Source organism: Hemitrygon akajei, chromosome 28 (genome assembly GCF_048418815.1).
Source record: "Hemitrygon akajei chromosome 28, sHemAka1.3, whole genome shotgun sequence".
NCBI lineage: Eukaryota > Metazoa > Chordata > Chondrichthyes > Myliobatiformes > Dasyatidae > Hemitrygon > Hemitrygon akajei.
In genome coordinates this window covers 10,714,878-10,740,454 of record NC_133151.1, presented here as the reverse complement: position 1 = coordinate 10,740,454, position 25,577 = coordinate 10,714,878, and the positions used below count along the sequence as shown (strand labels likewise).

Here is a 25,577-nt window from a genome sequence, read left to right as displayed (position 1 = left end):
AGAGGATATGCCAGGATAGGGTTGAGTGGGAGCCGGAATCAGCCAAGCTGGAATGGTGGAGCAAACTCGATGGGCTGAATGGCCTATCTGCTCTTATGACTTATGGTGTTACCACTAGCAACAGATTTCAGCCGGCAGGACTCCCCAGATCCCTGAATACTAAATCACTTTGTTTGTGACAACCCAACCCCAGCCAAGGTGGGTGGAACTCCTCGCAAAATAGGAGAGGCCACTCAGCCCTCACACGAATGCTTGTCATTCAATAAGAGTGCGGCTGAAGTTCTACCTCAGCAGACTTTTCCTGCACTTACACAACATTTTTTTTTGGAAAAGGCATATAATATGCTCAATCTCTAACTGGGATCGCTGTATGTCATTAACGTCTAAGAGTTTTAACAGGTTTTGAAACTTCCTGCGATTACCATCTACAGCTGATGAAACTACAGATAGGCAAGGACTGGTCAGGTTGCTTTACTGAGGGGGAATTTTACCTCTGGAAGAATTTGGCACACTTTCTGACCTTTACTTTCATTTTCAGAGCGGCCCAGAAGTAGTACACAGAAGTCTACAAAATCTACGTTCACCAAGACGCCATCTTAAACTGCACACTTCAGAATCAGGTTTAACATGTCGTGAAATTTACCCACACTGTGGCAGCAGTACTGTGTAATTCATAATAATAGAGAAAAAAAACGTAGTTAAACAATTAGTGGAAAAAAGTAGTGAGGTCGTGTTCATGGGTTTAATGTCCATTCAGAAATCAGATGGCAGAGGGGAAGAATCTGTTCCTGAACTGTTGAGTGTGTCTCTTCAGGCTCCTGTACCTTCTTGATGGTAGCAATGAGAATTTCACCTGGTCCCTCAACACCAGCTCCATACCAAAAGCCCAGCAGTGTCTCTACTTTCTGCAAAGGCTGAGGGAAGTCCATCTCCCACCCCCCATTCTCACCACATTCTACAGGGGTTGTATTGAAAGCATCCTGAGCAGCTGCATCACTGCCTGGTTCGGAAATTGCACCGTCTCGGATCACTAGACCCTGCAGCGGATAGTGAGGTCAGCTGAGAAGATCATCGGGTTCTCTCTTCCCGCCATCACGGACATTTACACTACACGCTGCATCCGCAAAAGCAGCAGCATTATGAAGGACCCCACGCACCCCTCATACAAACTCTTCTCCCTCCTGCCGTCTGGGAAAAGGCACTGAAACATTCGGGCTCTCACGACCAGACTATGTAACAGTTTCTTCCCCCGAGCTGTCAGACTCCTCAATACCCAGAGCCTGGACTGACACCTTACTGCCCTATTGTCCTGTTTATTATTTATTGTAATGCCTGCACTGTTTTGTGCACTTTACACAGTCCTGTGTAGGTCTGTAGTCTAGTGTAGCTTTCTCCATGTTTTTTTTTTGCAAAGTTCAGTCTAGTTTTTGTACTGTGTCATGTAACAGCAAGGTCCTGAAAAATGTTGTCTCATTTTTACTATGTACTGTACCAGCAGTTATGGTTGAAATTACAATAAAAGTGACTTGAAAACACAAAATGCTGGCAGAACTCAGCAGGCCAGACAGCATCTAAGGGACCCTTTGGGTTTCGGCCCGAAGCATTGTCACTACCTCCTCCCATAGATGCTGTCTGGCCTGCTGAGTTCTGCCAGCATTTTGTGTTTTTATTTATTTCCAGCATCTGCAGATTCACTCGCGTTGCCATAAAAGTGACTTGACTTCACTTGAGAAGAGGGCACGTCCTGGGTGATGGGGGGGGGGGGGGGTCCTTAATGATGGAGGTCTCCTTTCCTCCTTTTCTGTTTGAGGCATCGTTCCTTGAAGAGGTCCTGGATGCTACGGGGGCTGGTGCTCATGATGGAGCTAATTTTACAACTCCCTGCAGCTTCTGCACATGATCCCTCTCCCTCTCTTCCCTGCACGCCCACAGCCCTGTCTAAATGCTACGTTGGGGCCGGAAGCAATGTGACCCTTGCGGGCTGCCACCAGCGCATCCTTGGACTGTGTTGGTCGTTGAAGCAAACAAATCATTTCACTGGACGTTTCAATGTGCAAGTGACTGATAAAGCTTTCTTGTACGTCTCTAGTAACTGTCTTCCCTTGCATTATGTTCCAAGCACCAACCATCCTCAACCTTGCTTCAAATCTCCTTGAAACCTTTCTCTTCCCACCTTAAGACTATGCCCTGCAGCATTCGACATTAACACCATGGGAGAGGCACAGAAATACGACCTTTACCTTGTCATCTCCTTCAACTTTTATGAACTTCTCAAAGGTCACTCTGAATTTCCAGGGGAAACAATCCAATTTTACCCAGCCTCTTCTCCCCCTCTGATTCCAGCAACATCTTGTCAATTTTTTCCTGCATTTTCTCCAAAGGCGCCACATCCTCCTGGAATGAAAGCAGCCAGTCCTTCAAGCATGACCTAAACCACGGGTTCCCAACCTGGGGGGGTAAGACCGTATGACACAGGAACAGAATTAGGCCATTTGGCCCATCGAGTCTGCCCCGTCATTTCATCATGGCTGATCCAATTTTCCTCTCAGCCCCCAATCTCCTGTCCTGACCAATCAACCTCTGCTTAAGTAGACATACAGACTTATCTTCCACAGCTGCCTGTGGCAATGAATTCCACAGATTCACCACTCGCTGGCTAAAAAATCCTTCATATCTGTTCAAAAAGGACACCCCTCTATTCTGAGGCTGTGTCCTCTGGTCTTAGACTCCTCCACCACAGGAAACATCCACTCTTCCAAGGTCTTTCACCGTTTGATAAGTTTCAATGAGGCCACCACTCAAGTCTTCTGAATTCCAGCAAATACATGACCACAGCCAAACTGTCACTCTTCATAGGACAAGCTGTTCAAACCTGGAAACATTGTTGAGAACCCTCTCCAGTGTCAGCACATCCCTTCCAAAACTGTTCACAATACTCCGAGTCAGGCCTCAGCATTTCCTCCTTGCCTTTATATTCTAATCCTCATGAAACGAATGCAAACATCGCATTTGCCTCCCTCATCACGGACTCAACCTTCAAATTAACCTTTAGGGAATCCTGCATAAAGACTCTAAGTCCCTTTGCATCTGAGATTTTTGAATTTTCTCTCTATTTAGGAAGTATTCTATCCTTTTATTCCTCCTACCAAAGAGCAAGTCAATACACTTCCCAGCACAGTATGCCATCTGACACTTCTTTGCCCATTCTCCTAATCTGGCTAAGTCCTTCTGCAGCCTCTCTACTTCCTCAAATCTACCTGCCCCTCCACCTATCTTTGTCTCATTTGTAAACTCTGCAACAAGGCCATCAAATCCATCATCCAAATCATTAACCTATAACGTAAATATAATCGGTCACAACACCGACCCTTGTGGAACACCACTAGTCACTGGCAGTCAATCAGAAAAGGCTCCCCGTGATCTCACTCTTTGCCTCCTGCCCATCAATCAGTGCTTTATCCATGTAAGGCTGCATGGCATAAAGGGTTTGGGAACACCCAGCCTAAATTAAGTTTTATAAACTCAGTGGCCACTGAGTGCATGTTCGTGGTCTTCTGCTGCTGTACCCTAACCACTGGAACAGAGATGCTCTTCTGCTCACCACTGTTGTGACGTGTGGTGATTGGAGTTACCGTCACCTTCCTGTCAGCTTGAACCAGTCTAGCTATTTTCATCTGACCTCTCATTAAGGCATTTTTGCCCACAGAACTGCCGCTCACTGGATGTTCCATTTTGTTTCTTGTATCATTCCCTGTAAACTCTGGAGACTGTTGTGTATGAAAATCCCAGGAGATCAGCAGTTTCTGAGATACTCAAACCACCCCATCTGGCACCAACAATCATTTCACGGTCAAAGTCACTTCGATCACATTTCTTCCCCCATTCTGATGTTTGGTCTGAACCTCCTGACCATGTCTGCATGCTTTTGTGCACTGATTGGATGATTTGACATTTAATTAACATGTACCTAGAAAATGGTGGCCACTGAGTGTGTAACAATGAACCAATTCCTATCTATCTGTACCCCTGGGTCTCTGTTCTGAAACACCCCAAGGACCTGGCATCTGAGGGAAAGCCCACACTGGCTTAACTTCTCAAAATGCAACACCTTACACTTTGTTTGGAGATAGAGCATAGTAACAGACCTTTCGGCCCAAGGGTCCATACTGGCCCAATTACACCCACGTGACCAATTAACCTGCTAACCCATACAGCTTTGGAATGTTGGAGGAAACCCACACGGTCATGGGAAGAGTGCAGAGACAGCAAAGGAGATGAACCTGGGGTCATTGGCGCAGCAACAGCGTTAAGCTAACCGCTACGTCACCTTGCCACCATTTTGTGAAGTTAAACCAGGATGGATTTGCACTCTCTACGGCAGGTGGAATTTTAACTTTAAGAGCTAAACCACTCTCCTGCCTTCTCCCCTGACTTAATAAAGAACCTATCGACCTCTGCTTTAAATATACCCAATGACTTGGTCTCCACGACCGTCAGTGGCAATGAATTCCACAGATTTACCACCTTCTGGCTGAAGAAATTCCTTGGCCTATTCCCCCAGTATCCTTAGATAACCTGTAATGCCCAGAACACCACCAATCTGGATGTCATTATTATATCTGTATTTTAATGACCCTTTGACAGCGGGGGACAAACAGCATGTGCCGAGGTACCTGCCCATTTGAAAACCAGACTGCGAAGGGTTACCGATTTAATCAGCGCATGGTCACACGGTCATGCTTCCTGGAGCTGAGGTCAAATTTATGCAAACGCAGAATTTCCAGTTTGTTTTGGACCAAAACAATGGCTCTTAAACACAAAAGGGGGCACTCCAAATAATGGCAGCATTGTGGAGGGGAAAAAGTGACAGCACGGCATGGCTCAGTGACAGGCACACAACGGCTAGCTCCCTGCAGCGCCGTAAAGTCCCTTCGCGTACAGCCGGGTGGCCTCCCCCCACCCCCCCAGCAGTGACAGGGAAACACAGCCGCAGCAAGCGTTCCTGGTAAAAGGAGTCCCCTGCAAGTACGACTGAAACGCTGCAAAGGAAAAGCACGTCACCAAGGCATCAGGGTGATAAGGAGTCAAAAGGGCATTTGGAAAAATTAATAAAAGAGAGAAGCAGGCCTTTCGGCCCATAATGCCCGTGCTGGCCATATTGGGAAGCACTAATCCATGGAACACACACAGAACGCTGGAGGAATGAATAAACAGTTGATAGTTCAGGTCAAGACCCTTTTTCAGGGCTGCTGCCTGCCCACAGCCTATATTCATGTGTCTAAATTTCTCTTGGACACCACTGCTTCGCCTGGCCGCACTTTCCAGACACCTACCGTTACCACCTTGTAAACCCCCTGAACCTCAACCCCTTCCCCGCTCCTTAAATTTAAGCCCGAGTATTTGAGATGTCCACCATTGGAGAGGGGCAGAAGAGAAAAGAAACACCAACTATCAAACAGTACAAGAGCAGGGAGGTTATAAAGATTCACAAAATGCTGGTGGAACACAGCAGGTCAGGCAGCATCTGAAGCACTATCGACGTTTCAGGCCGAGACCCTTCGTCAGAACTAACTGAAGGGAAAGATACTAAGAGATTTGAAAGTAGAACGGGATCCCACTACCAAGCACATCTTTCCCTCCCCCCCCTTTCTGTTTTCCGCAGGGATAAGTGCGACTCCCTTGTCCACTCGTCCCCCCCCCATCCCTTCCCACCGATCTCCTTCCTGGCACTTATCCTTGTAAGCGGAACAAGTGCTACACCTGCCCTTACACTTCCTCCCTCACCACCATTCAGGACCCCAGACAGTCCTTCCAGGTGAGGCGAAACTTCACCTGTGAGTCGGCTGGTGTGGTATACAGCGTCCGGTGCTCCCAGTCTTTTGGTGAGACCCGACGCAGACTGGGAGACCGTTTCGCTGAACACCTACGCTCGGTCCGCCAGAGAAAGCAGGATCTCCCAGTGGCCACACATTTTAATTCCATGTCCCATTCCGATATGTCTATCCATGGCCTCCTCTACTGTCAAGATGAAGCCACACTCAAGTTGGAGGAACAACACCTTATATTCCGTCTGGGTAGCCTCCAACCTGATGGCATGAACATTGACTTCTCTAACTTCCGTTAATGCCCCTCCTCCCCTTCTTACCCCATCCCCGATTTATTTTTATTTCCCCCCTCCCCCCTTTCTCTCTCTGCCCATCACTCTGCCTGTTCTCCATCTCCCTCTGGTGCTCCCCTCTCCCTTTCTTTCTCCCGAGGCCTCCCGTTCCATGATCCTTTCCCTTCTCCAGCTCTGTATCACTTTCGCCAATCACCTTTCCAGCTCTTAGCTTCACCTCACCTCACCCCCTCCTTTTGCATTTCCCCCCTCCCCCCCACTACTTTCAAATCTCACAGTATCTTTCCCTTCAGTTAGTCCTGACGAAGGGTCTTGGCCCCGAAATGTCGACAGTGCTTCTCCTTATAGATGCTGCCTGACCTGCTGTGTTCTACCAGCATTTGGTGTGTGTTGTTTGAATTTCCAACATCTACAGATTTCCTCATGTTTGCAGGTTATAAAGATTAACTATATTGTGTTTGAGATTAGAAACTGTGACATTAGAACTGAAAACTAGTCTGGTCACAGATGAGGAAACACACCAGTGCTGAGAGAGAGAGAGAGAGAGAGAGAGAGAGATAAGAAGTGGACAGAGTGAGCAATGTCAAGTTCCTGGGTGTCAACATCTAAGGATCTATCCTAGGCCCAACATGTCGATGCAGATACAAAGAAGACACAACTGCAGCTATATTTCATTAGGAGTTTCAGGAGATTTGGTATCTCACGAAAGACTGGCAAATTTCTCCAGATGTACTGTGGAGAGCATTCTGACTGGCTGCATCATGTCTGTATGGGGTGGTGGGGTTACTGCACAGAGTCAAAATAAGCTGCAGAGAGTTGTAAGCTTAGTCAGCTTCATCATGGGCACCAACCTCCATAGTATCCAGGACATCTTCAAAAAGGCGACTTCTATTATTAAGGACCCCCATCACTCAGGACATCCCCTCTTCTCATTGCTACCATCAGGAAGGAGGTACAGAAGCCCATGGGTTCAATGTCCATTCAGAAATCGTGTGGCAGAAGGGAAGAAGCTGTTCCTGAATCATTGAGTGTGTGCCTTCAGGCTTCTGTACCTCCTTTTTCATCCATTTCTGATGAACCCATGAACACTACCTCACTACTTGTTCTATTGCTGTTTTTGCACTACTTATTTAACTATTAAATATATATATTTACTGTATTTCACAGTATTATGCATCGCTTTGTACTGCTGCAGCAAAGACTACAAATTTCACGTATTCTGGTGACATTAAACCTGATTCTGCAGAGAACGCGACAGGATCAGGAGATGCAAGATGCTGTCGGGCCTGGAGAAAGTGTTTTTCTTTTATCAAGGGGTACAAAATGAGGGGCTAGATGAGCTCTTCTTGATCACCTCTTCCCGCAAGAAGAGTCAGGAACTAAAATGAGGTTAAAAATTACAGAATTGGTAGAATTATTGGTGGACAACTCTAAAAAGGTAGGGAGAGGTGATGGAGCCCGGTCCACCACAGGAAAAGTCCTCCCCTCCACTGAGCACATCTACAAGGGGCACTGCCCCCAAAAAAACAGATCCATCAAAGACACCCCCCCCCCCCCCCCTACAATCCAGGCAACACCTGCTTCTAGCTGCTGCCTTTAAGGAGATGCAGGAGCCTTAGATCCCACACCACCACGTTCAGGAACAGTTGTCCTTCAACCATCAGGCTCCTGAGCCACCGTGGATTAACTTCACTCACCTCAACTCCGAACTGATTCCAACAACCCACAGACTCACTTTCAAGGATTCGACAACTCATGCTCTCAGTGTTATTTATTCACTATTGATTATAATTACGTTTACTTGCATAGTTTTGCTTTTATTTTGCACACTGGTTGTTTTGGCAGCCTGGGTGTGTGGTTTTTAACTGATTCTATTTTTTTGAATGCGTGCTAGAAAATGAATCTCAGGGTTTGTATAGAACACTCAACGATTCAGGAACAGCTCCCCCCCCCCCATCCGATTTCTGATGAACCCATGAACACTACCTTACTACTGTTCTATGCTGCAGGGTCTCGGCCCGAAATGTCAAATGTACTTTTTTCCATTGATGCTGCCTGGCCTGCTGAGTTCCTCCATCATTTTGTGTGTGGTGCTCAGGGTTGTATATGGTGATGTATACATACTTTGATAATAAACTTACTTTGAATTATTGTTAGCCCTTCGCCTAGAGCAGTGGTTCCACAGACCCCTTGTTCAATGGCATTGGTCCAAGATAAAAAAAGTCAGGAGAGGCTGCTGGGAACGCGGATGTCATGGGCTGTAAAAATCAGGGGCGGCATAAGCCCACACGACATGCAGAAGTACTCAATATCACACGAACACGGCTCTAGAATAACAGACACAAAATGCCGGAGGAACTCTGCAGGTCAGGAAATGAATACACAGTCGACATTTTGGGCCGAGACCCTTTCCTCAGGACTGAGAAGGAAGGGGAAAGATGCCAGAATAAAAAGATGGTGGGTTGGGGAGAGAGGCTAGCTGGAATGCGACAGGTAATGCCTGGGGGTGGGAAAGGTCGAGGGCTGGAGAAGAGAATCTGATAGGAGAGGAGACAATAGGAGAAAGGGAAGGATGATGGGACCTAGGGGGAAAGATAGGTAGGTAAGAAGTGTAAAGTCAGAGAGGGGAACAGGGGGTTTCCACCAGAAATCGAAATTCAAGTCATCAGGTTGGAGGCTATACCTGGGCAGAATATAATGTGTTGCTCGTCCAGCCTGAGGGAGGCCTCATCTTGGCACAGTGTCAGAATGGGAATTGAAGTGTTTGGCCACTGGGACAAGGTTCCAGGTCTTGTTTGGAGGCAAGTGGAACGTGACTCGATCACACTGTCAGCTGGCTGTAGACAATGGGACACTTTACTTCTTCCCGCACTGTCAATTAGCAAGTCCAGGAAGGATAGAGGAACACAATCAGCAGTTTAAATCTGCTGTAATGACAATCCCGACTCCCACACTCATCATAAAACCACAGTCCAAGAGGTCAAAGTGTGCAGCAATGCTGAAGACAACACAAAAAATCCTAGCCTGAAAATTAAAGTACAGAGCTAAACCTCAGTAACTATGCCTTTAATCCATGGCTTGCTTACTAAATGTAGTCAGTGGCCACTTTATTAGGTACACCTGTTCACTATTGTAGATATCTAATCAGCCAATCAAATGGCAGCAACTAAATGCACAAGAGCATGCAGACACAGTCAGGAGATTCAGCTGCTGTTCAGACCAAACATGAGAATGGGGAAGAAAATGTGATCTAAGTGACTTTGACCATTGCAGACGGGGTGGGTTGAGCACCTCAGAATCTGCTGAACTGGGATTTTCATGCACAACAGCAGAGCTTACAGAGAATGGTGCGAGAAACAAGAAAACACCCAGTGAGCGGTAGTTCTGTGGGCGAAAACACCTCGTTAACGAGAGATGGCCGAGGAGAACGGCCAGGCTGGTTCAAGCTGACAAGAAGGCGACAGTAACTCAAATAACCACACGTTACAACAGCGGTGTGCAGAAAATTGTCAATCCTAAGGTTGTCACAGCCAGGGTGGGGCATGTGTAAAGTGCTCCAAATGGCGTGCGACTCTAACAGCCTCCGACAACCAAGCCCTTGGCCTTCACGTGTGGCTTGGCTACTAGGCCCGGCGGAACCGTTTCTACTGACAGGAGCAGGGGCAAAGGCCCTCGAAACCAGTTGCTTCGGGCAGGCGGGGCTCATCGGCCTTGGACGGCAGCCCGCCTAGGAGAAGGAAAACTCAAATTCTAAACACCCGCACCCACCCACGGGAAAGGCTTCAGGGCTAAACCCCGAGAAAGGAATCTGGAGCCAGGGTCCCTAAGGCAGTTCGATGTCATGTACAACTTCGCTCTGGCAACCTCTGCAACGACACTGGTGCCAGGCTGTATTGGCGCTTGCCCTTCCCTCGGACGACATCAGTGACGTGGAGAGGGGGAGGGGGAACCCACTGCATAGACAGCAGCCAGTTCTTTGAATCTCAGTCCACCAGAGGCGTAAGCCCACGATCCCCTGGGATCGACGGCTGCCTACTACTATGGAGAAGAGCATCTCTGAACAGACAGCACGTTGAACATTCAAGCGCATGGCGTACAATAGCAGAGACCACGGACATACACACGGGGGCCATGTTATTGGGTACAGCAAAAAAGTAATACAGTGGCTGCTGAGTGTAACTATTGCGATGAATCACCCAGAGATAAGGCTGCAACACACTGCGAGATATCAAAACAGACAGCCCTGCCTGGAGACCCGCTGGGATATCTGCATCTGCTCAACACTTCCGGAGTGCTGGCACAAGTTCAGAGTCCTGGATACCAGAGTTCAAATGTGACCGCGAGGGCATTTCCATCTGGATAAAAGTTTGGGCCTGCGAGTGTGGTCCGTTAGATCGCTGCAAAGCTATGGGCACGGTAGGGCTGCGGTTAGCGTGGGGCCGTTACAGCGCCAGCTACCCGGGTCCAATTCCTGCCACCGTCTGTCAGCAGCTGTAACATTCTCCTTGTGACCTGCCCACACTCGAAAGACGCACAGGTTAGTAGGTTCATTGGTCACACGGGTGTAATTGGGTGGCGAGGGCTCCTTGGACCTGCTATCTCTAAATATACGCCATAAAATATTCTGTCTAACGCCCCTCAGGAACGGAAAGTTAATGCAGTCAGTCACTGCATGCGACAAATAACACTAATATCTGAATCTTTAATCTGAATCCTGTGAGTCGGCTGGTGTGTCCAGTGCTCCTGGTGTGGACTTTTATATACTGGTGAGACCTGACGCAGACTGGGAGACCGTTTCGCTGGACACCTACGCTCGGTCCGCCAGAGAAAGCAGGATCTCCCAGTGGCCACACATTTCAATTCCACGTCCCATTCTGATATGTCTATCCATGGCCTCCTCTACTGTCAAGATGAAGCCACACTCAGGTTGGAGGAACAACACCTTATATTCTGTCTGGCATGATGGCATGAACATTGACTTCTCTAACTTCTGTTAATGCCCCTCCTCCCCTTCTCACCCCATCCCTGATTTATTTTTTCCGTCCCTCCCCCCCCCGCCCATCACTCTGCCTGTTTTCCATCTCCCTCTGCTGCTCCCCTCCCCCTTCCTTTCTCTTGTCCTATGATCCTTTCCCTTCTCCAGCTCTGTATCCCTTTTGCCAATCACCTTTCCAGCTCTTAGCTTCACCCCACTCCCTCAGGTCTTCTATCATTTCGGATTTCCCCCTCCTACTTTCAAATCTCTTACTAGCTTTTCTTTCAGTGAGTCCTGACGAAGGGTCTCGGCCCAAAACGTCGACAGTGCTTCTTCCTATAGATGCTGCCTGGCCTGCTGCATTCCACCAGCATTTTGTGTGTGTTATCTGAATCTTTAATCTACATTCTCAATCAGAGGCAAAGGTTACAAGAAGGCAGGAGAATGTGTTTGAAAGGGAAGATGGAACGGCAGGGCCAATGGGACAAATGGTCTTATTTTGCTCCTATTTTTCTTTAAATATACAGTCTCGTCTCACTCAGGGGTTCCCAACCTTTTTTTAAAAAAACCACTAATCAAGGGGTGTGTGGACGCAAGGTCAGGGAACCCCTGCGCGACCACGGCACGTCTCCCATCTACATTGGGGGTGGCTTCAGAAACAGGTTACTGCTAGAGGGACTTGCCTGCAGAATCCAAACCTCAAATGAACATTTGCGCAGGATTACCAAGATTCAAGATTACTCATTGCTATTCTTCAGTACACTGGCGTAAAGGAGAACGGAATTATTTTTTACCGTGGATCCAGTCCAGCATTTAAAACACACAGACAGCAAGTATAAAGGCAATCCTTTAAAACATAATGTCGAAGTAACTGTTACATACACAGAGTGATTGCATGACACTAGGTGTATTAGATGGATGTGGTGGGGGGGTTGGTGTGAGGTGGGTTCGTGGGTGGAGGTGTTCATCAGCCTGACTGCTTGGGGAAAGGAACTGCTTTTTAAAAAATCTAGTGGTCCTGGCGTGGACACTGTGTAACCAAGCCGAGTTATGGAAGGAGGAAGGAGAGGAACTGAGATGGGACACTGGCTAGGCTGGGAGAAATCCAGACTTTAGATCCAGAGCAATTTTGTTGAATAGGAAGACTAGGGGAACAGGGTAAACAACAGGGGAGACATTCCTACCACTGCCTGTAAGGAGTTGGTACGTTCTCTCCCCGTGACTGCGTGGGTTTCCTCCGGGTGCTCTGGTTTCCTCCCTTGGTCCGAAGACACACCGGTTGGTAGGTTAATTGGTCATTGTAAAATGTCCCGTGATTCTCCCGGATTAAATCCGGAGATTGCTGGACGATGAAACTCGAAGGGCCTATTCCTCGCTCTATTGCAATAATTTTTTTTAAAATCTGGAACTTGGAGGATGTGAAGGTAACTTCTTAAAAAAACTAAGTCAAGACACCGATGAAGCATTTGAAGTTTGGTAGATAATCCATTCTCTGCTGAAGGAAGTGGCGTGGGAGGAGAGGTGTTCAGCAGCTTACGTTCTCAGTAATTATTTATTTTTTATTTTTTGCACACTTCTGCACATGGGATGTTTGTCGGTCTTGGTTATTCATAGATTCTATTGTATTTCTTTATTTTCCTGTAGGGGCCTGCAAGAAACCGAACCTCAAGGTTGTTATGGTACTTGTACTCTGCCAATAAATTTACTCTGAACTATAAAATCGAGAGGCTGTCAAAGTGCTGCCCCGCTTCTGCTCATTCACACTGCCACCACCCAATGACAGCAATGTCTCGCCACCCCCCACAAAATCTCGGAGTACAACAACAGCCAAGAGCAAGGCTCCCCGTGTAGACCTTACGCACATCAAAAAACAGTCCGAGCTGTGTTAAACAGAGCCACTAAGTGGCTGCTCCCGGAGCCTACCGTTATGGGGAATACCTGAATGTCAACCACAATTTAATCAGGAACGGTGGTTAACACCCCCAACTTGCAAACAAAAACGGGAGAGAAATTCAGCTTGAAAGCACCTTCCACCAGGCTCAAGGACAGCAATCATCCCGCTTTTGTAAGACTTGAACAGACCTCTAGGAGTCCTGGCCTCACCATCAACCACAGTGTGATCCTGAATCACTATTCTTCACTTTATCGGTAGCTGTTACACTCTATTGTGTTGTTACCTTCTAGCTTAATCCTGACTGTGAGCTTGGGGAGGGTGGGGGTGGAATGAGGGGGTAGCACAAGCTGCCAACATTCCAAGGTTCCTTCCAGCCAGATCCCTCAATCCTTTGGCAAAGTGGAGCAGCAGGAATAGCGTCGGAGGGGAGGCTGGCATTGCGCAGTCCGCTGAATGCATTCCCCAACTCGGAACTAAATTAACGGAGACAGAGCACGGAAACAGGCCCTTCGGCCCATCTAGCCCGTGCCAAGCTGTTACTCTGCCTAATCCCGGCGACCCTCCCTTCCATGGGGATAGCATGGTAGTGTAGTGGTTAGAGCAACACTTTACAATACAGAGTTCAATTCCCACTGCTGCCTGTAAGGAGTTTGTACGATCTCCTTGTGACTGCACAGGTTCCCTCCCACAGCCCAAAGACGTACCAGTTGGGTAGGTTAGTTGGTCCTTGTAAACTGTCCCGTGATTAGGCCGGGGTTAAATCAGGGGTTGTGGGGCGGGTCATCTCAAAGGGTTGTAAGGGCCTGTTCCGCGCTGTAGTTCAATAAATCAGTTAAAAATTATCCAAACTTCTCTTAAATGTTGAAATCAGACCCACATCCACCACTTCCACCTCTTCACACACTCACACCCTCTGAGGGAAGATGCCCCTTAAATAGATCACCTTTCACCCTTAACCCATGACTTCTAGTTGTAGACCCACCCAAACTCAGTGGAAAAAGCCTGCTTGCATTTACCCTATCTACACCCCTCATAATTTTATCAAATCTTCCCTCCAGGGATAAAATCCTAACCTCTTCAATCTTTCTCTATTAACTCAGGCCCTCAGCTAAATGTAAAATTTAGCTTAATGTTATTACTGCGTCAGCGACCCCGATTCAATTCTGGCCGCTGTCCATAAGGAGTTTGTACGTTCTGCCCGTGACAGTGGCTGCTTGTTCCAAAGATTCACAGGTTAGGAGGTTAGTTGGTCACATGGATGGAACTGGGCAGCACAGGCTCGTTGGGCTGAAGGGCCTGTTACTGTGCTGTACCTCTAAATAAATTAAAAATTATCTGTACTCTGGCTGTCTTATTGATTTCCCCCTGTACGCAGGAAACCAGAACTGCAGACAATTCTTCAAATTTGGTCTCACCAGTACCTTACAAATCCAAGGGGGCCACAACCTTGTCGCAGGGTTTGGAGGCTTGCGTGCCTCAATGACCCGGGAGAGCTGTGCGGGCTGGAGTCAGGGCTTTGTGCTTTGGTAGGGTCACCCATGCCAAACAGGTCAAAGGGTAGAGGTCAGACTGAGAGTGGTCCACCGGTCCTCCAGGTTCGGGGCTAACAAACCGTGACTGGTCAAACAAAATTGTCACGGAAACAGCAATGAAGAATCCTTCTCCATCTGAGTGTGACGGTGTTCCCGAGTCTCCAAACAGGACTTGCATGACTGCCAGGAGTGAAAACCGAGGAAGCTACTGACATGATGAAGGAAGCCCTGAACACCGCCAGAGATGGAGGACCTCCATTGCTGCCTTTTAAGAGACAGATACAATATACCACCCAACTCCTGCACTCAAAGCTGTCAGCTCTCTGAAATCATCAGCAGAGACAGACAGCAAGGAGGACTTGTGGTTGGGGCCAGACCTCTGCTCAAGACAGCAGCCCCAAGAGAAGCAGATCCATAAGGTACCACTACCAGTAGACCTCCCACCACGCTCGCCACTTGACCGCATGGACTTGCTCTGGGAGCTCCAGCTTCGTCCCGCTCCCAAAGACGTACGGGTTCATAGGTGAATTGGTCACGTGGGTGTAATCTGGCGGGACGGGCTCGCGAGGCCGGAAGAGCTTGTTCCTGCGGTGTATCTCTTAACAAAATAACTAACAGCGTACAGCTGGCAACAGCAAATTCAATGAAAGGCCCGATGGCGTGTGGCCAAATGCTATTAAGTACAGAGTACACAACAAACTACTGTGCACACACAAGCGCGGGTTGGTCCGCGATGCGGATGAACTCGGCCCTCATCAAAGCTAGCAGTGTTTCCAGCTTGCAAGCCAATCACAGTCGCCAGACCGAGGTGGGGGCGGACGGGTACTCATGGACTTCCACTGCCAGTGATATGTCACGAGAGAGCTTCGAAGACACAGACTGCTCTATAAATAGACTGGAGGCGCCTTACCAAGTCACACACAGTCAGCCCACGGCCTCCTCCACTGGAGCACTGAGGCCACACTCTCACACTGCAGGAGCAACACCTCATTGTCTGGGTGGCCACCAACCTGACGGCATGAACATCAATTTTTCTAACTTGCAGTAATTTCTCTCTTTCTCTTTTTCCATCCCCTTACCATACCTGCCCGTCACCTCCCTCTGGTGCCCCTCCTCCTCCCCTTGGTCCGCTCTCCTCTCCAATCAAATTCCTTTCTTTACAGCCCTTTATCTCTTCTGGCAATCCCCTCTCATCACCCTCACCTATTACCCACCAGCTTGTACTCCTCTCCCTCCCCCCACCTCCTTCTTTCCCATTCATTTCCAGTCCTGATGGGACTGTTCCGGCGAAATATCGACTCCATTTCCGTCCATAGATGCTGCCTGACCTGCTGAGTTCCTCCAGAGGGTCTCTGGGTCTCCAGCATCTGCCCAGTCACAGGTAGGACTGGGAATGCCTTGCAGTCGATGAGGGGGAGTGACAAAAGCGAATTTCCAGGTGAGGCATCTCCTCAGCTTTTCCTGAAAAATTTTCAACATCTCTTGGCAGCTTTAACAGTTGGGGACAAAGTTAACCACCTCGTGCAGTATTGAGGCAAGGCTACAGAGAATAAGGTGCTGAATCAAGGACTCCAACACAAAAGCCTTAATTGCATGCAGCACCAGATTTCCATCCGAGATTTCAGCTGATTTATCGGGGTGCACATGAAGAGAGACCCAGAGCTGGATGCTCTGAACTGAATATGCCTCGACTCTTGTTTTGCATTGTGTTTTGTTTTTAGCCTCTCGTGCATTTTTTTCTTTTTTTATGCATGTTTTTCTTGAAACAGGTTCCATGGTTTTTCTTTGTTTCCTGGCTGTCTGGAGAAGACAAATCTCAGCGTCGTATACTGCCTACATACTTCGATAATAAATAGACTTTGAATCTACAAAAGATTCAGCTCAGTACATCACGGGTAAAGGCCTCACAACCACTGAGCATGCCGACATGCAACGCTGTCGCAGAAAAGCAGCATCGGAGACCCCCACCACCCAGGCCGTGCTCTCTTCTCGCTGCTGCCATCAGGTAGAAGGTACAGGAGCCTCAGGACTCACATCACCAGGTTTAGGAACAGTTATACCCCTCAACCATCAGGTTCTTGAACGGAAGAGAATAACTACACTCATTCTATTTCTGATCCCACCAAGGACTCTGTCTTGTTATTTCACACACTCATCATTTATTGCTATTCACAGTTGTATCTGCACAGTCCGTCATCTTCCATGATTTTGCTCTTTCACTGATCCCGTTTACAGTTACTATTCTATAGATTTGTAAGTACGCCCACTGGAAAATGAATCTCAGGGTCGTTATGTGGTGACGTGCAAGCACTCTGATAATGAAATTTACTTTGAGCTTTTGAATCATAGTGAAAGGTATCCCCTGCCTTACCCACACACCAGAGTGCACGCTGGAGGCAGGGGAGGGGGTGGGGGCAGCCCACGTGCCGGTGCCAACACAGCATGCCCCCACAATGCTCAGTTGAACAACAGAACCCGACAAGCAACAAAAACAGCAGAACAAGCCCTGCTCCTCCCTCCCACATACACAGTCCTCTAACCCCAAAGTAGGCCTCACCTGAATCCACTGTTATCTGACTCCTGATCTCACAATCTACTTCACTGTGCCCTTGGAATTTGTCTCCCTGCAACTGCAAGGCTATATTCTGCTTTTCTTTTTCCACCGTCATCATTATGGACCGTGTCGGATGACGTGGGCGATCAAAAGTACAGAAGCAGAATTAGGCCATTCGGCCCATCGAGTCTGCTCCAGCATTTTGTCATGACTGATCCCTCTTGACCCCCAACCTGTTGCCTCCTCCCCGTATCCCTTCATGCCCTGACTAATCAAGAACCTGAACCTCTGGGTTTAAAATAATGACTTGGCCTCCACAGCCGTCTGTGGCTATGAATTCCACATATTCAACCACTCTCTGGCTAAAGAAATTCCTCCTCATTTCCTCTATCATGAGGCTGTGTCCTCCAGTCCTAGACTCCCCCACCACAGGAAAAATCTTCTCCACGTCCAATCTATGACCATGACTGTTCATGGAATTTTTTTTTCCTCTCTCTACAGAATTGGTTTGCTATTGCCTTCTTCTGGGCTAGTCTTTACAAGCTGGGTGAGCCCAGCCATTACCAGAGATCATCTACCCGTCGTCAGCTGTTACGTAACCACGACTTGTGATATGCTGCTCACATGACCATCCGTCACCTGCTCCCATGGCTATTCATGACCCTGATCAAGGGGACTAATCAGGGGCTACCCTTTGCCCAAGGGTGACCTGCATGCTAGCAGAGGGAGGGAGCGGCTTACGACCCCTTTGATATACATCCCCACATAACTTTCTTTTTACCACCTCAATAACCATTTGTATGGTGTGACCTGACTGGACAGCACACAAGAGCTCTTCACTGCATCTAAGATCAGAGAATAGAGAGCGGACGGCGGCACAGCAGTCAGCACCAGTGATTACCTGAGATTGATACCCACCGCTGTCTGTAAGGTGTTTGCACGCTCTCCTGTGACTCTGTGAGTTTCCTCCCGCACTCCAAAGATGAATGGCTAGGGTGAGGATTAGTGAGCTGCGGGCTTGGGTTCAGCACATTCACTTCCGCCGCCAATTTTCAGATCTGAATACGGCTTGCGGATTTGATCTGAATGCAGCTCTGAACAATAGGTTCAGAGGCCAGGAAGCAGGCATTTAGCCGACTGTCTCCACGAGTCCAGTCAACATTCCACTGCACGTATGAGACAGTGATGAACAATTGTTTTGGGGGTGATGGTGGGAAGATTGCAAATATGGATTTGTCGGAATCGTCCTGAATTTTCCTTCACCTTTAGCACACAAAGTGTGTGTAGTGCTGGGCACAATCAGACCTTTCGAATGAAAGCGTCTCCTTATGTTGCCGGCTGTATCTTGTTGTGTTGAATAAAGAGTCTGCGTCATATCTACCAGCACCCCTCTCCGGTGACTTCATTCATGCAACAACGGGCGCGGTGTGTCGGCACCGGATGCACAGTGATACCTGCAGGCTGCCCTCAGCGACATCCTGGTGCTGTGACGCAAAACGATGCTTTTCACTGTCCGTTTCGGCACTTTGATGTACACGTGACAAATAAAGCTGCTCTCTCCAAGATTAGCTTTGTGACATGCAACATCAGAATTAGTATCGCCGGGCTGTGTCGGGGAAAGTTTTTGTCTTTGCGGCAGCAGTCCAATGCAATACACAAATATTATATAGACATTTTAAAAATGAGGTAGTGTCCATTCAGAAATCAGATGGCACAGGGGAAGAGGGCGCGTCCTGGGTGGTAGGTGATCTAAACATAGTGAAATGTGCCATTTTGCATCAACGATCTCAGTAATCAGGATGTGCTGGGGGCAGGGGGGGAGGTGTGCCCAAATCTCACCAAGCTCCGGTGCCAATGTGGCACGCCAACCCGCATGTCTTTGGAATGTGGGCTGAAGCTGGAGCACCTGGAGAAAATCAACGCAGTCACGGCGAGAACGTACAAGCACCTTACAGACGGCGGGAATTGAACACCCATCTTGTAGCCGGCACTGGAAAGTGATGTGCTAACCACAGTCCATGACCACCCCGCCTCCCCCAGAGTGGACGTGAAGACGATGCTTCCAATAGTGGGAAAATGTAGGACTAAAGGATACAGCCTCAGAATAGGATGCCCCTTTCAAAGATGAGGAGGAATTTCTTCAGACAGGGTGGTAAATTTGTGGAATTCATTGCCTCAGATGATCGTGGAGGCCAAGACACTGGGTATATTAAAAGCAGAGATTGATAGTTTCTCGACTAGCAAGGGTTTCAAAGTTGCGGGGAGAAGACAGGAGAATGGGGTTGAGAGGGTTAATAAATTAGCCACGACAGGAAGAGGAATTTAACATGATAATTGTGTCATGTAAACCAGTACACGGCCACACCGCATGCACAGGTGACAATAGTAAACCAGAACCAGTGCACAAGAATATCCGATACTTATTGCTCAAACACCAAGAATCATCCGAATTATCCACATCCAATTTCACCAGGGCAGGAGGGAGGGGGAGAACCAAGTCCGATCACAGCCACCAACCCAGGTCTACTTCTCACCTCTGCTGATTCGCTGCTTTTCTCCAGATAAGATGCCCGGCGTGTCGATGATGCTGATGCTCTCTAGAACCGGGTTAGGTAACTGTGCACAGTTGAACCTGAGTGAGGAAAGGGAAAGGAGAGTTAGAGGTGGATAATGTGGGAAAGATCTAGCGGTCGGTAATGTGGAAAAGGAGAGTTAATGGTCGATAACGTGGCAAAGGTAAGCTAGCGGTTGGTGACGCAGGGGAAGGCCAGAATAGTTTTGTCCTGGCGTTGTAGTGCTAGGGAGGCTGCCCATCTCTACAATGTAAAAATGGAGGAACTCAGATTAGACAGCATCTATTCCTCGCCATAAATACTGCCTAGCCTGGCAAGTCCCTCCAGCATTTTGTGTGTGCGTTCCTCTGGATTTCCAGCATCTGCAGGGACTTTGTGAATATGATTTTTGAGCAGGTCGCCCATCTGGGGATGGGACGTGTTAGACACAGGCCCTTTGGCCCACACAACGCACAGAATGCTAGAACTCAGCAAGCCAGGCAGCATCAATGCAGAGGAATTTCAGGACAAGACCCTTCGCCAGGTCTGGAAGGAATACAAGATGCCAAGTGTGAGGAGAAATCAGGTGAGGGGGAATATGGATTGGTTGGGGAGGAGGGATGAAGTGAGAAGTGACAGGTGAAGAGGGGGCTGAAAACTGAATCTGCTAAAAGGCTGGATTACGAGGGAAAGGAACTGCTCCTTTTATGTAGGATATTGTATGCCAACGGGCCTTTAACACCTGAAGAGCCTGCGCTGTCCAATCACACCCATGCGACCAATTAACCCTTTAGAACATGGGAACATATTTGTGCTTTTGCTTGTTCCTGTTGTGGCAGTTTGTGCAATTTTTGTTAATGCGTGGGTGGGGTTGATGCTTTTTTTTTTTTTGAGTGAGTTGGTTCCGTAGTGCTGTATGGGGGAAGACGAATCTTAGGGTTGTACACAGCATACATATTCTATTAATAAGTGTGCTTTGAGTCTTGAAACCAGAGCACCCGAAAGAAACCACACACAGCCACAGGGAAGACGTGCAAACTCCTTACAGACAGCAGTGGAAAAGAACCTGGGTTACTGGTGCTACTCTGCACCATAGAGTCGCAGAAAATACAGCACAGAAACAGGCCCTTCGGCCCATCTAGCCCATGCCGTGTGTTCTGCAGAGACCACAGATAGTGATACCTAGAATGAAAACTAAACTGATGCCCGTTCCGATGAGGTTTGAGCCACTGAGTTCCTCCATTTCACTTTCTCTTTGGCTTCAAGAACTGCCAAGTCACCTTAATTCTGGCCCACGGCAATTCCGCAGCTAAGAGTTCAGCCCAAAATTCCAGACATAGAAGATGAAGCGCCGGAGTAACAACCCAAGTCTGAAGGTGGAGAAGACCAAGGAACTTTAGGAAGGAGCAGATAAACCATCCCCCATAGCGCACCAAGTTCCTGGATGTTCACATCACTGATGACCTCAATATAAAGGTGGCACAGCAGCGCCTCCACACCCCGCGGCCATTTGAGGTAAGTGAGGCGCCCCCACCCCAATAATAATTGAATTTTACAGGTGCACCAATCCAGAGCATCCCAACAAGCTGCATTTTCATCTGGTGTGGGAGCAGCACTGGATTTAGTCCCTACAAAAGGACCGTGAGAACGGCCGAGAGAATCATAGGGAAATCCCTACTGTCCACCAGGGACATTTATCAGGAGCACTGCGTACGCAGGCAGGAGATTCTGTGGACATGACCGGGACACCCAGATGGTACGTTGCCTGCCAGGTGCCAGGGATGTCTCAGATCGCATCCACAACATCTTGGAGAGGCAGGGAGAGCAGCCAGATGCCTTGGTACATATTGGTACCAATGACTTAGGGAGGAAAAGCAATGATGTCCTGAAAAGAGAATTGAGAGCTAGGTAGAAAGCTGCGGAGCAGGACCTCCCGGGTAGTAATTTCTGGATTGCTGCCTGTGCCACGTGCCAGTGAGGGTAGAAACAGGATGATCGGGCAGGTAAATGTGCAGCTAAGAAGCTGGTGCAGGGGGCAGGGCTTCAGGTTCTTGGATTATTGGGATCTCTTCTGGGGGAGGTATGACCTGTTCAAAAGCGACGGGTTGCATCTGAACCCAAGGGGGACCAATATTCTTGCGGGCAGGTTTGTTAGAGATGTTGGGGAGGGTTTAAACTAATTTGGCCGGGGGGGGGGGGGGGGGAGAACCGAAGTGAAGGGAACCAGGATAGGACGCATGGTATAAAAATAAAGACAGTGCACAGTCAGATTGTCAGGAAGGGCAGGCAGGTGATGGTACAATTGCACGTTAGGGATGCAGAATCAGATAGGATAGCAAATACAGTACTCAAGGTGCTGTATCTAAATGCGCGTGGGTATAAGAAATAAGGTAGACGATCTTGTTGCACTATCACAGCTGGTCAGGTATGATGTCGTGGCCATCCCTGAAACGTAGTTGGGAGCTGAATGCCCAAGGTTACATGTTATATCAGAGGGATAGGCTCTACTGGTAAAGAATGGCATCAAATCAGTAGAATAGTGGTCACCACCCTTTTTAAGCCCAAGATCCCCTACCTCAGCCTTAGTGAAAGGCAAGATCGGCTCAAATCTATTAGTTACACGCATGCACACTGGGCAGAAAAGACCGGAAGTAAAACCCCGCAACCCGGAAATAGAAATAATATATAAACACCAGGGGTACCCACCCTTTTTTTTGCACCACAGACCGGTTTAATATTGACAATATTCTTGCGGACCGGCTGACCGGGGGGGGGGGGGGGGGGGGGAGTGTTAAACGCGACGGGAATACAGTGATACTCGAAGCAGGTTCCTTATGTCCAGTCTATTCCGCAATTCAGTTGACGTGGCTCTTAGCTGCTGTCCCATTTGCTCACGTTTTTTCCGCTAGAAAAAAAACTCAGTGGGTTTGTCTTTCAGTGCAGGGTGCTTGGACTCAGGGTACCGAAGCAGTTTTGAGGGCTTCACTGCCTCATTAGACAGCCTCCGGGCCCGAGCTCCAGCCTCTCGCCCGCCTGCCACCTTGGCCAGATGCGTCTGTTCCCGTACCAGGGCCGCGGCGGTCGCAGTCTGGAGAGAGAGTGACCGACCAAGCGAGGAGTGCATTAGGACGTGCGCCTGCCCCCCCCCCCCCCCCGTAGGATCTATCGGCCGACAAAAGTTTGTTTCAGTAGATCGCAGCGAGGTAGCTGCTCTGCTGCTTACGAAACCGAGCCCGAATGAGGTCTGCGAATATTTTAGCACCGGGTTCCCATGGACATTCGGAGTGCTAAACAGGTTTAGAGACAGCGCCCATCTGCCCACGCTCCAGGCTGGTAGCATCGGCACTTCCCGCCGGCCTGTTACCCGAGGCCAACTAGTGATCCCTGGCACACTTGGGTAATGACCTCGTGTGCATTCAAGTTCAACAGTGGGCATGACAGGGAATGAGGAAAGGTGCAGCTGACTCATATCATTTCCTCGCAGCTCGGTGGTAGGGGACCACTGAATTACACTGTGTAGTTTGGGAGAACTACACGCATGCGCACTGGGCAGAAAGAACGGAACTAAAACCCCGCAACCCAGAAACAGTCTCTCAACAGTATTTGTGTATTTATTTTTCTTCTTCGGGATCTACTGGGAAAGTCTCAAAGATCGACCAGTCGATCGCGATCGACGGGTTGGCGACCACTACAGTAGAAAGATGTGACACAGGATCAAAAGATGTTGAATCCTTGTGAGTGGAGTTAAGAAACTGCAAGGGTAAAAGGACGTCGATGGCAGTGGTTGGGAGCTGGACCACAGATTACAACAGGAAATAGAAAAGGCGAGTCAAAAGGGCAATGTTATGGTAGTCATGGGAGATTTTAACATGCAGGTCGATTGGGGAAAAATCAGTTTGGAAATGGAACTCAAAAGACCAAGTTTGTTGAATACCTAAAAACGGCTTTTTAAGAGCAGTTTGTTGAGTCTACTAGGGGATCAGCTATAGCGGATTGGGTGTTATTTAACGAACCGGAGGTGATTAGGGAGCTTAAAGTAAAAGAACCCTTAGGAACCAGTGATCACAGTACAATTGAGTTCAACTTGATATCTGATAGGGGGAGAGTAAGGCCTGATGTAGCAGTGTATCAGTGGAGCAAGGCAAATTACAGTGGTGTGAGAGAGGAGTTGGCCAAAGTACATTGGAAGGAGCTGCTGGCAGGGAAGTCAGAGCAGCAATGGTGTGCGTTTCTGGGGGAAAAAAAGAGGAAGGTGCAGTACGTGCAGTCCAAAAATGAAGAAATACTCAAATGGCAAAATAGTACAACTGTGGCTGACAAGGGAAGTCAAAGCTAATGTAAAAGCAAAAGGGTGTACAACAAAGCAAAAATTAGTTTGGGGGGATGGAAAAGAGGATTGGGAAGTATTTTTTTTAAAAAAAACCTAGAGACACCAACTAAAAAATCATTAGAAGGGAAAAGATGAAATATGAAAGCAAGCTAGCAAATAACTTCAAAGTGGACAGAAGTTTTTTTTTTAAATATGCTAAAAATAAAAGACAGTGAACATAGGACCACTAGAAGAGAAATATTAAGGGGGTACAAAGAGAAGCGGGTGCAATTACTGTTACAAGAGAGAAGGTGCACAAAAAGCTGAAACCTAAAAAGTACGCAAGTCACCCGGACCAGATGAACTGATTCTGAAAGAGACAGCGTTAGAGATAATGGTGGCAGAAATGATCTTTCAAAAATCACTGGACTCCGGCATGGTGCCAGAGGACTGGAAAATTGCAAATGTCACTCCACTTGTTAAGATAAGAGGAAGGCAGCAGAAAGGAAATTATAGACCAGTTAGCCTGACCTCAGTGGTTGGGAAGATGTTAGAGTCAACTGTTAAGGATGAGGTGATGGAGTACTTGGACAAGTCAGCATGGTTTCCTTCAGGGAAAATCCTGCCTGATGAAACTGTTGGAATTCTTTGAGGAGATTACAAGTAGGATCGATAAGGGGTTGAAGTGGATGTTGTACATTCGGACTTTCAGAAGGCCTCTGACAAGGTGCCACATGAGGCTGCTTAGCAAGTTCAGACCCCATGGTATTACAGGAAGGTACTAACATGGTTAGAGCATTGGCTGATCGGTAGGAGGCAGCAAGTGAAAATAAAAGGATCCTTTTCTTGTTGGCTGCCAGTGACTAGTGGTGTTCCGCAGGGGTCGGTGTTGGGACCACTTCTTTTTACGTTGTATATAAATGATGATGGAATAGATGGCTTTGTTGCCAAGTTTGCAGATGATATGAAGACTGGTGGAAGGGCAGGTAGTGTTGAGGAAACAGGTAGGATGCAGAAGGACTAAGACAGATCAGGAGAATGGGCAAGGAAGTGGCAAATTAAATACAATGTTGGGAAATGCACTGTCATGCACTTTAGTAGTAGAAATAAATGTGTGGACTATTTTCTAAACGAGGAGAAAATCCAAAAATTTGAGATACAAAGGGACTTGTGAGTCCTTGTGCAGAATACCCTAAAGGTTAACTTGCAGGTTCAGTCGATAGTGAGGAAGGCAAATGCCATGTTAGCATTCATTTCAAGAGGTCTAGAATACAAGAGCAGGGATGTGATACTGAGGCTTTATAAGGCACTGGTGAGGCCTCACCTTGAGTACTGTGAACGGTTTTAGGCCGCTCATCTTAGAAAAGATCTGCTGGCATAGGAGTGGGTCCAGAGGAGGTTCACAAGGATGATTCCAGGAGTAAAAGGGTTATCATACAAGGAACATTTGATGGCTCTGGGCCTGTACTCACTGGAATTCAGAAAGATGGGGGAGGGGGGAAATCCCACTGAAACCTTTTGAATGTTGAAAGGCCTAGACAGAGTGGATGTGGAAAGGATGTTTCCCATGGTGGGGGAGTCTAGGACAAGAGGGCACAGCCTCAGAATAGAGGGGCGCCCTTTCAAGACAGATGAGGAGAGAT

General features: G+C 48.1%; 1 protein-coding gene across 1 annotated transcript in view; it reads right to left on the bottom strand.

Annotated features, from left to right (window-relative positions):
* Window positions 1-25,577, bottom strand: part of LOC140717676 (EH domain-containing protein 1) — a 103,798-nt gene that overhangs the window by 56,654 nt on the left and 21,567 nt on the right. The window contains exon 2 of the mRNA XM_073031314.1: window positions 19,608-19,705. Coding sequence (XP_072887415.1) covers window positions 19,608-19,705 — 98 coding nt within the window. The remainder of the gene's footprint in view (window positions 1-19,607; window positions 19,706-25,577) is intronic.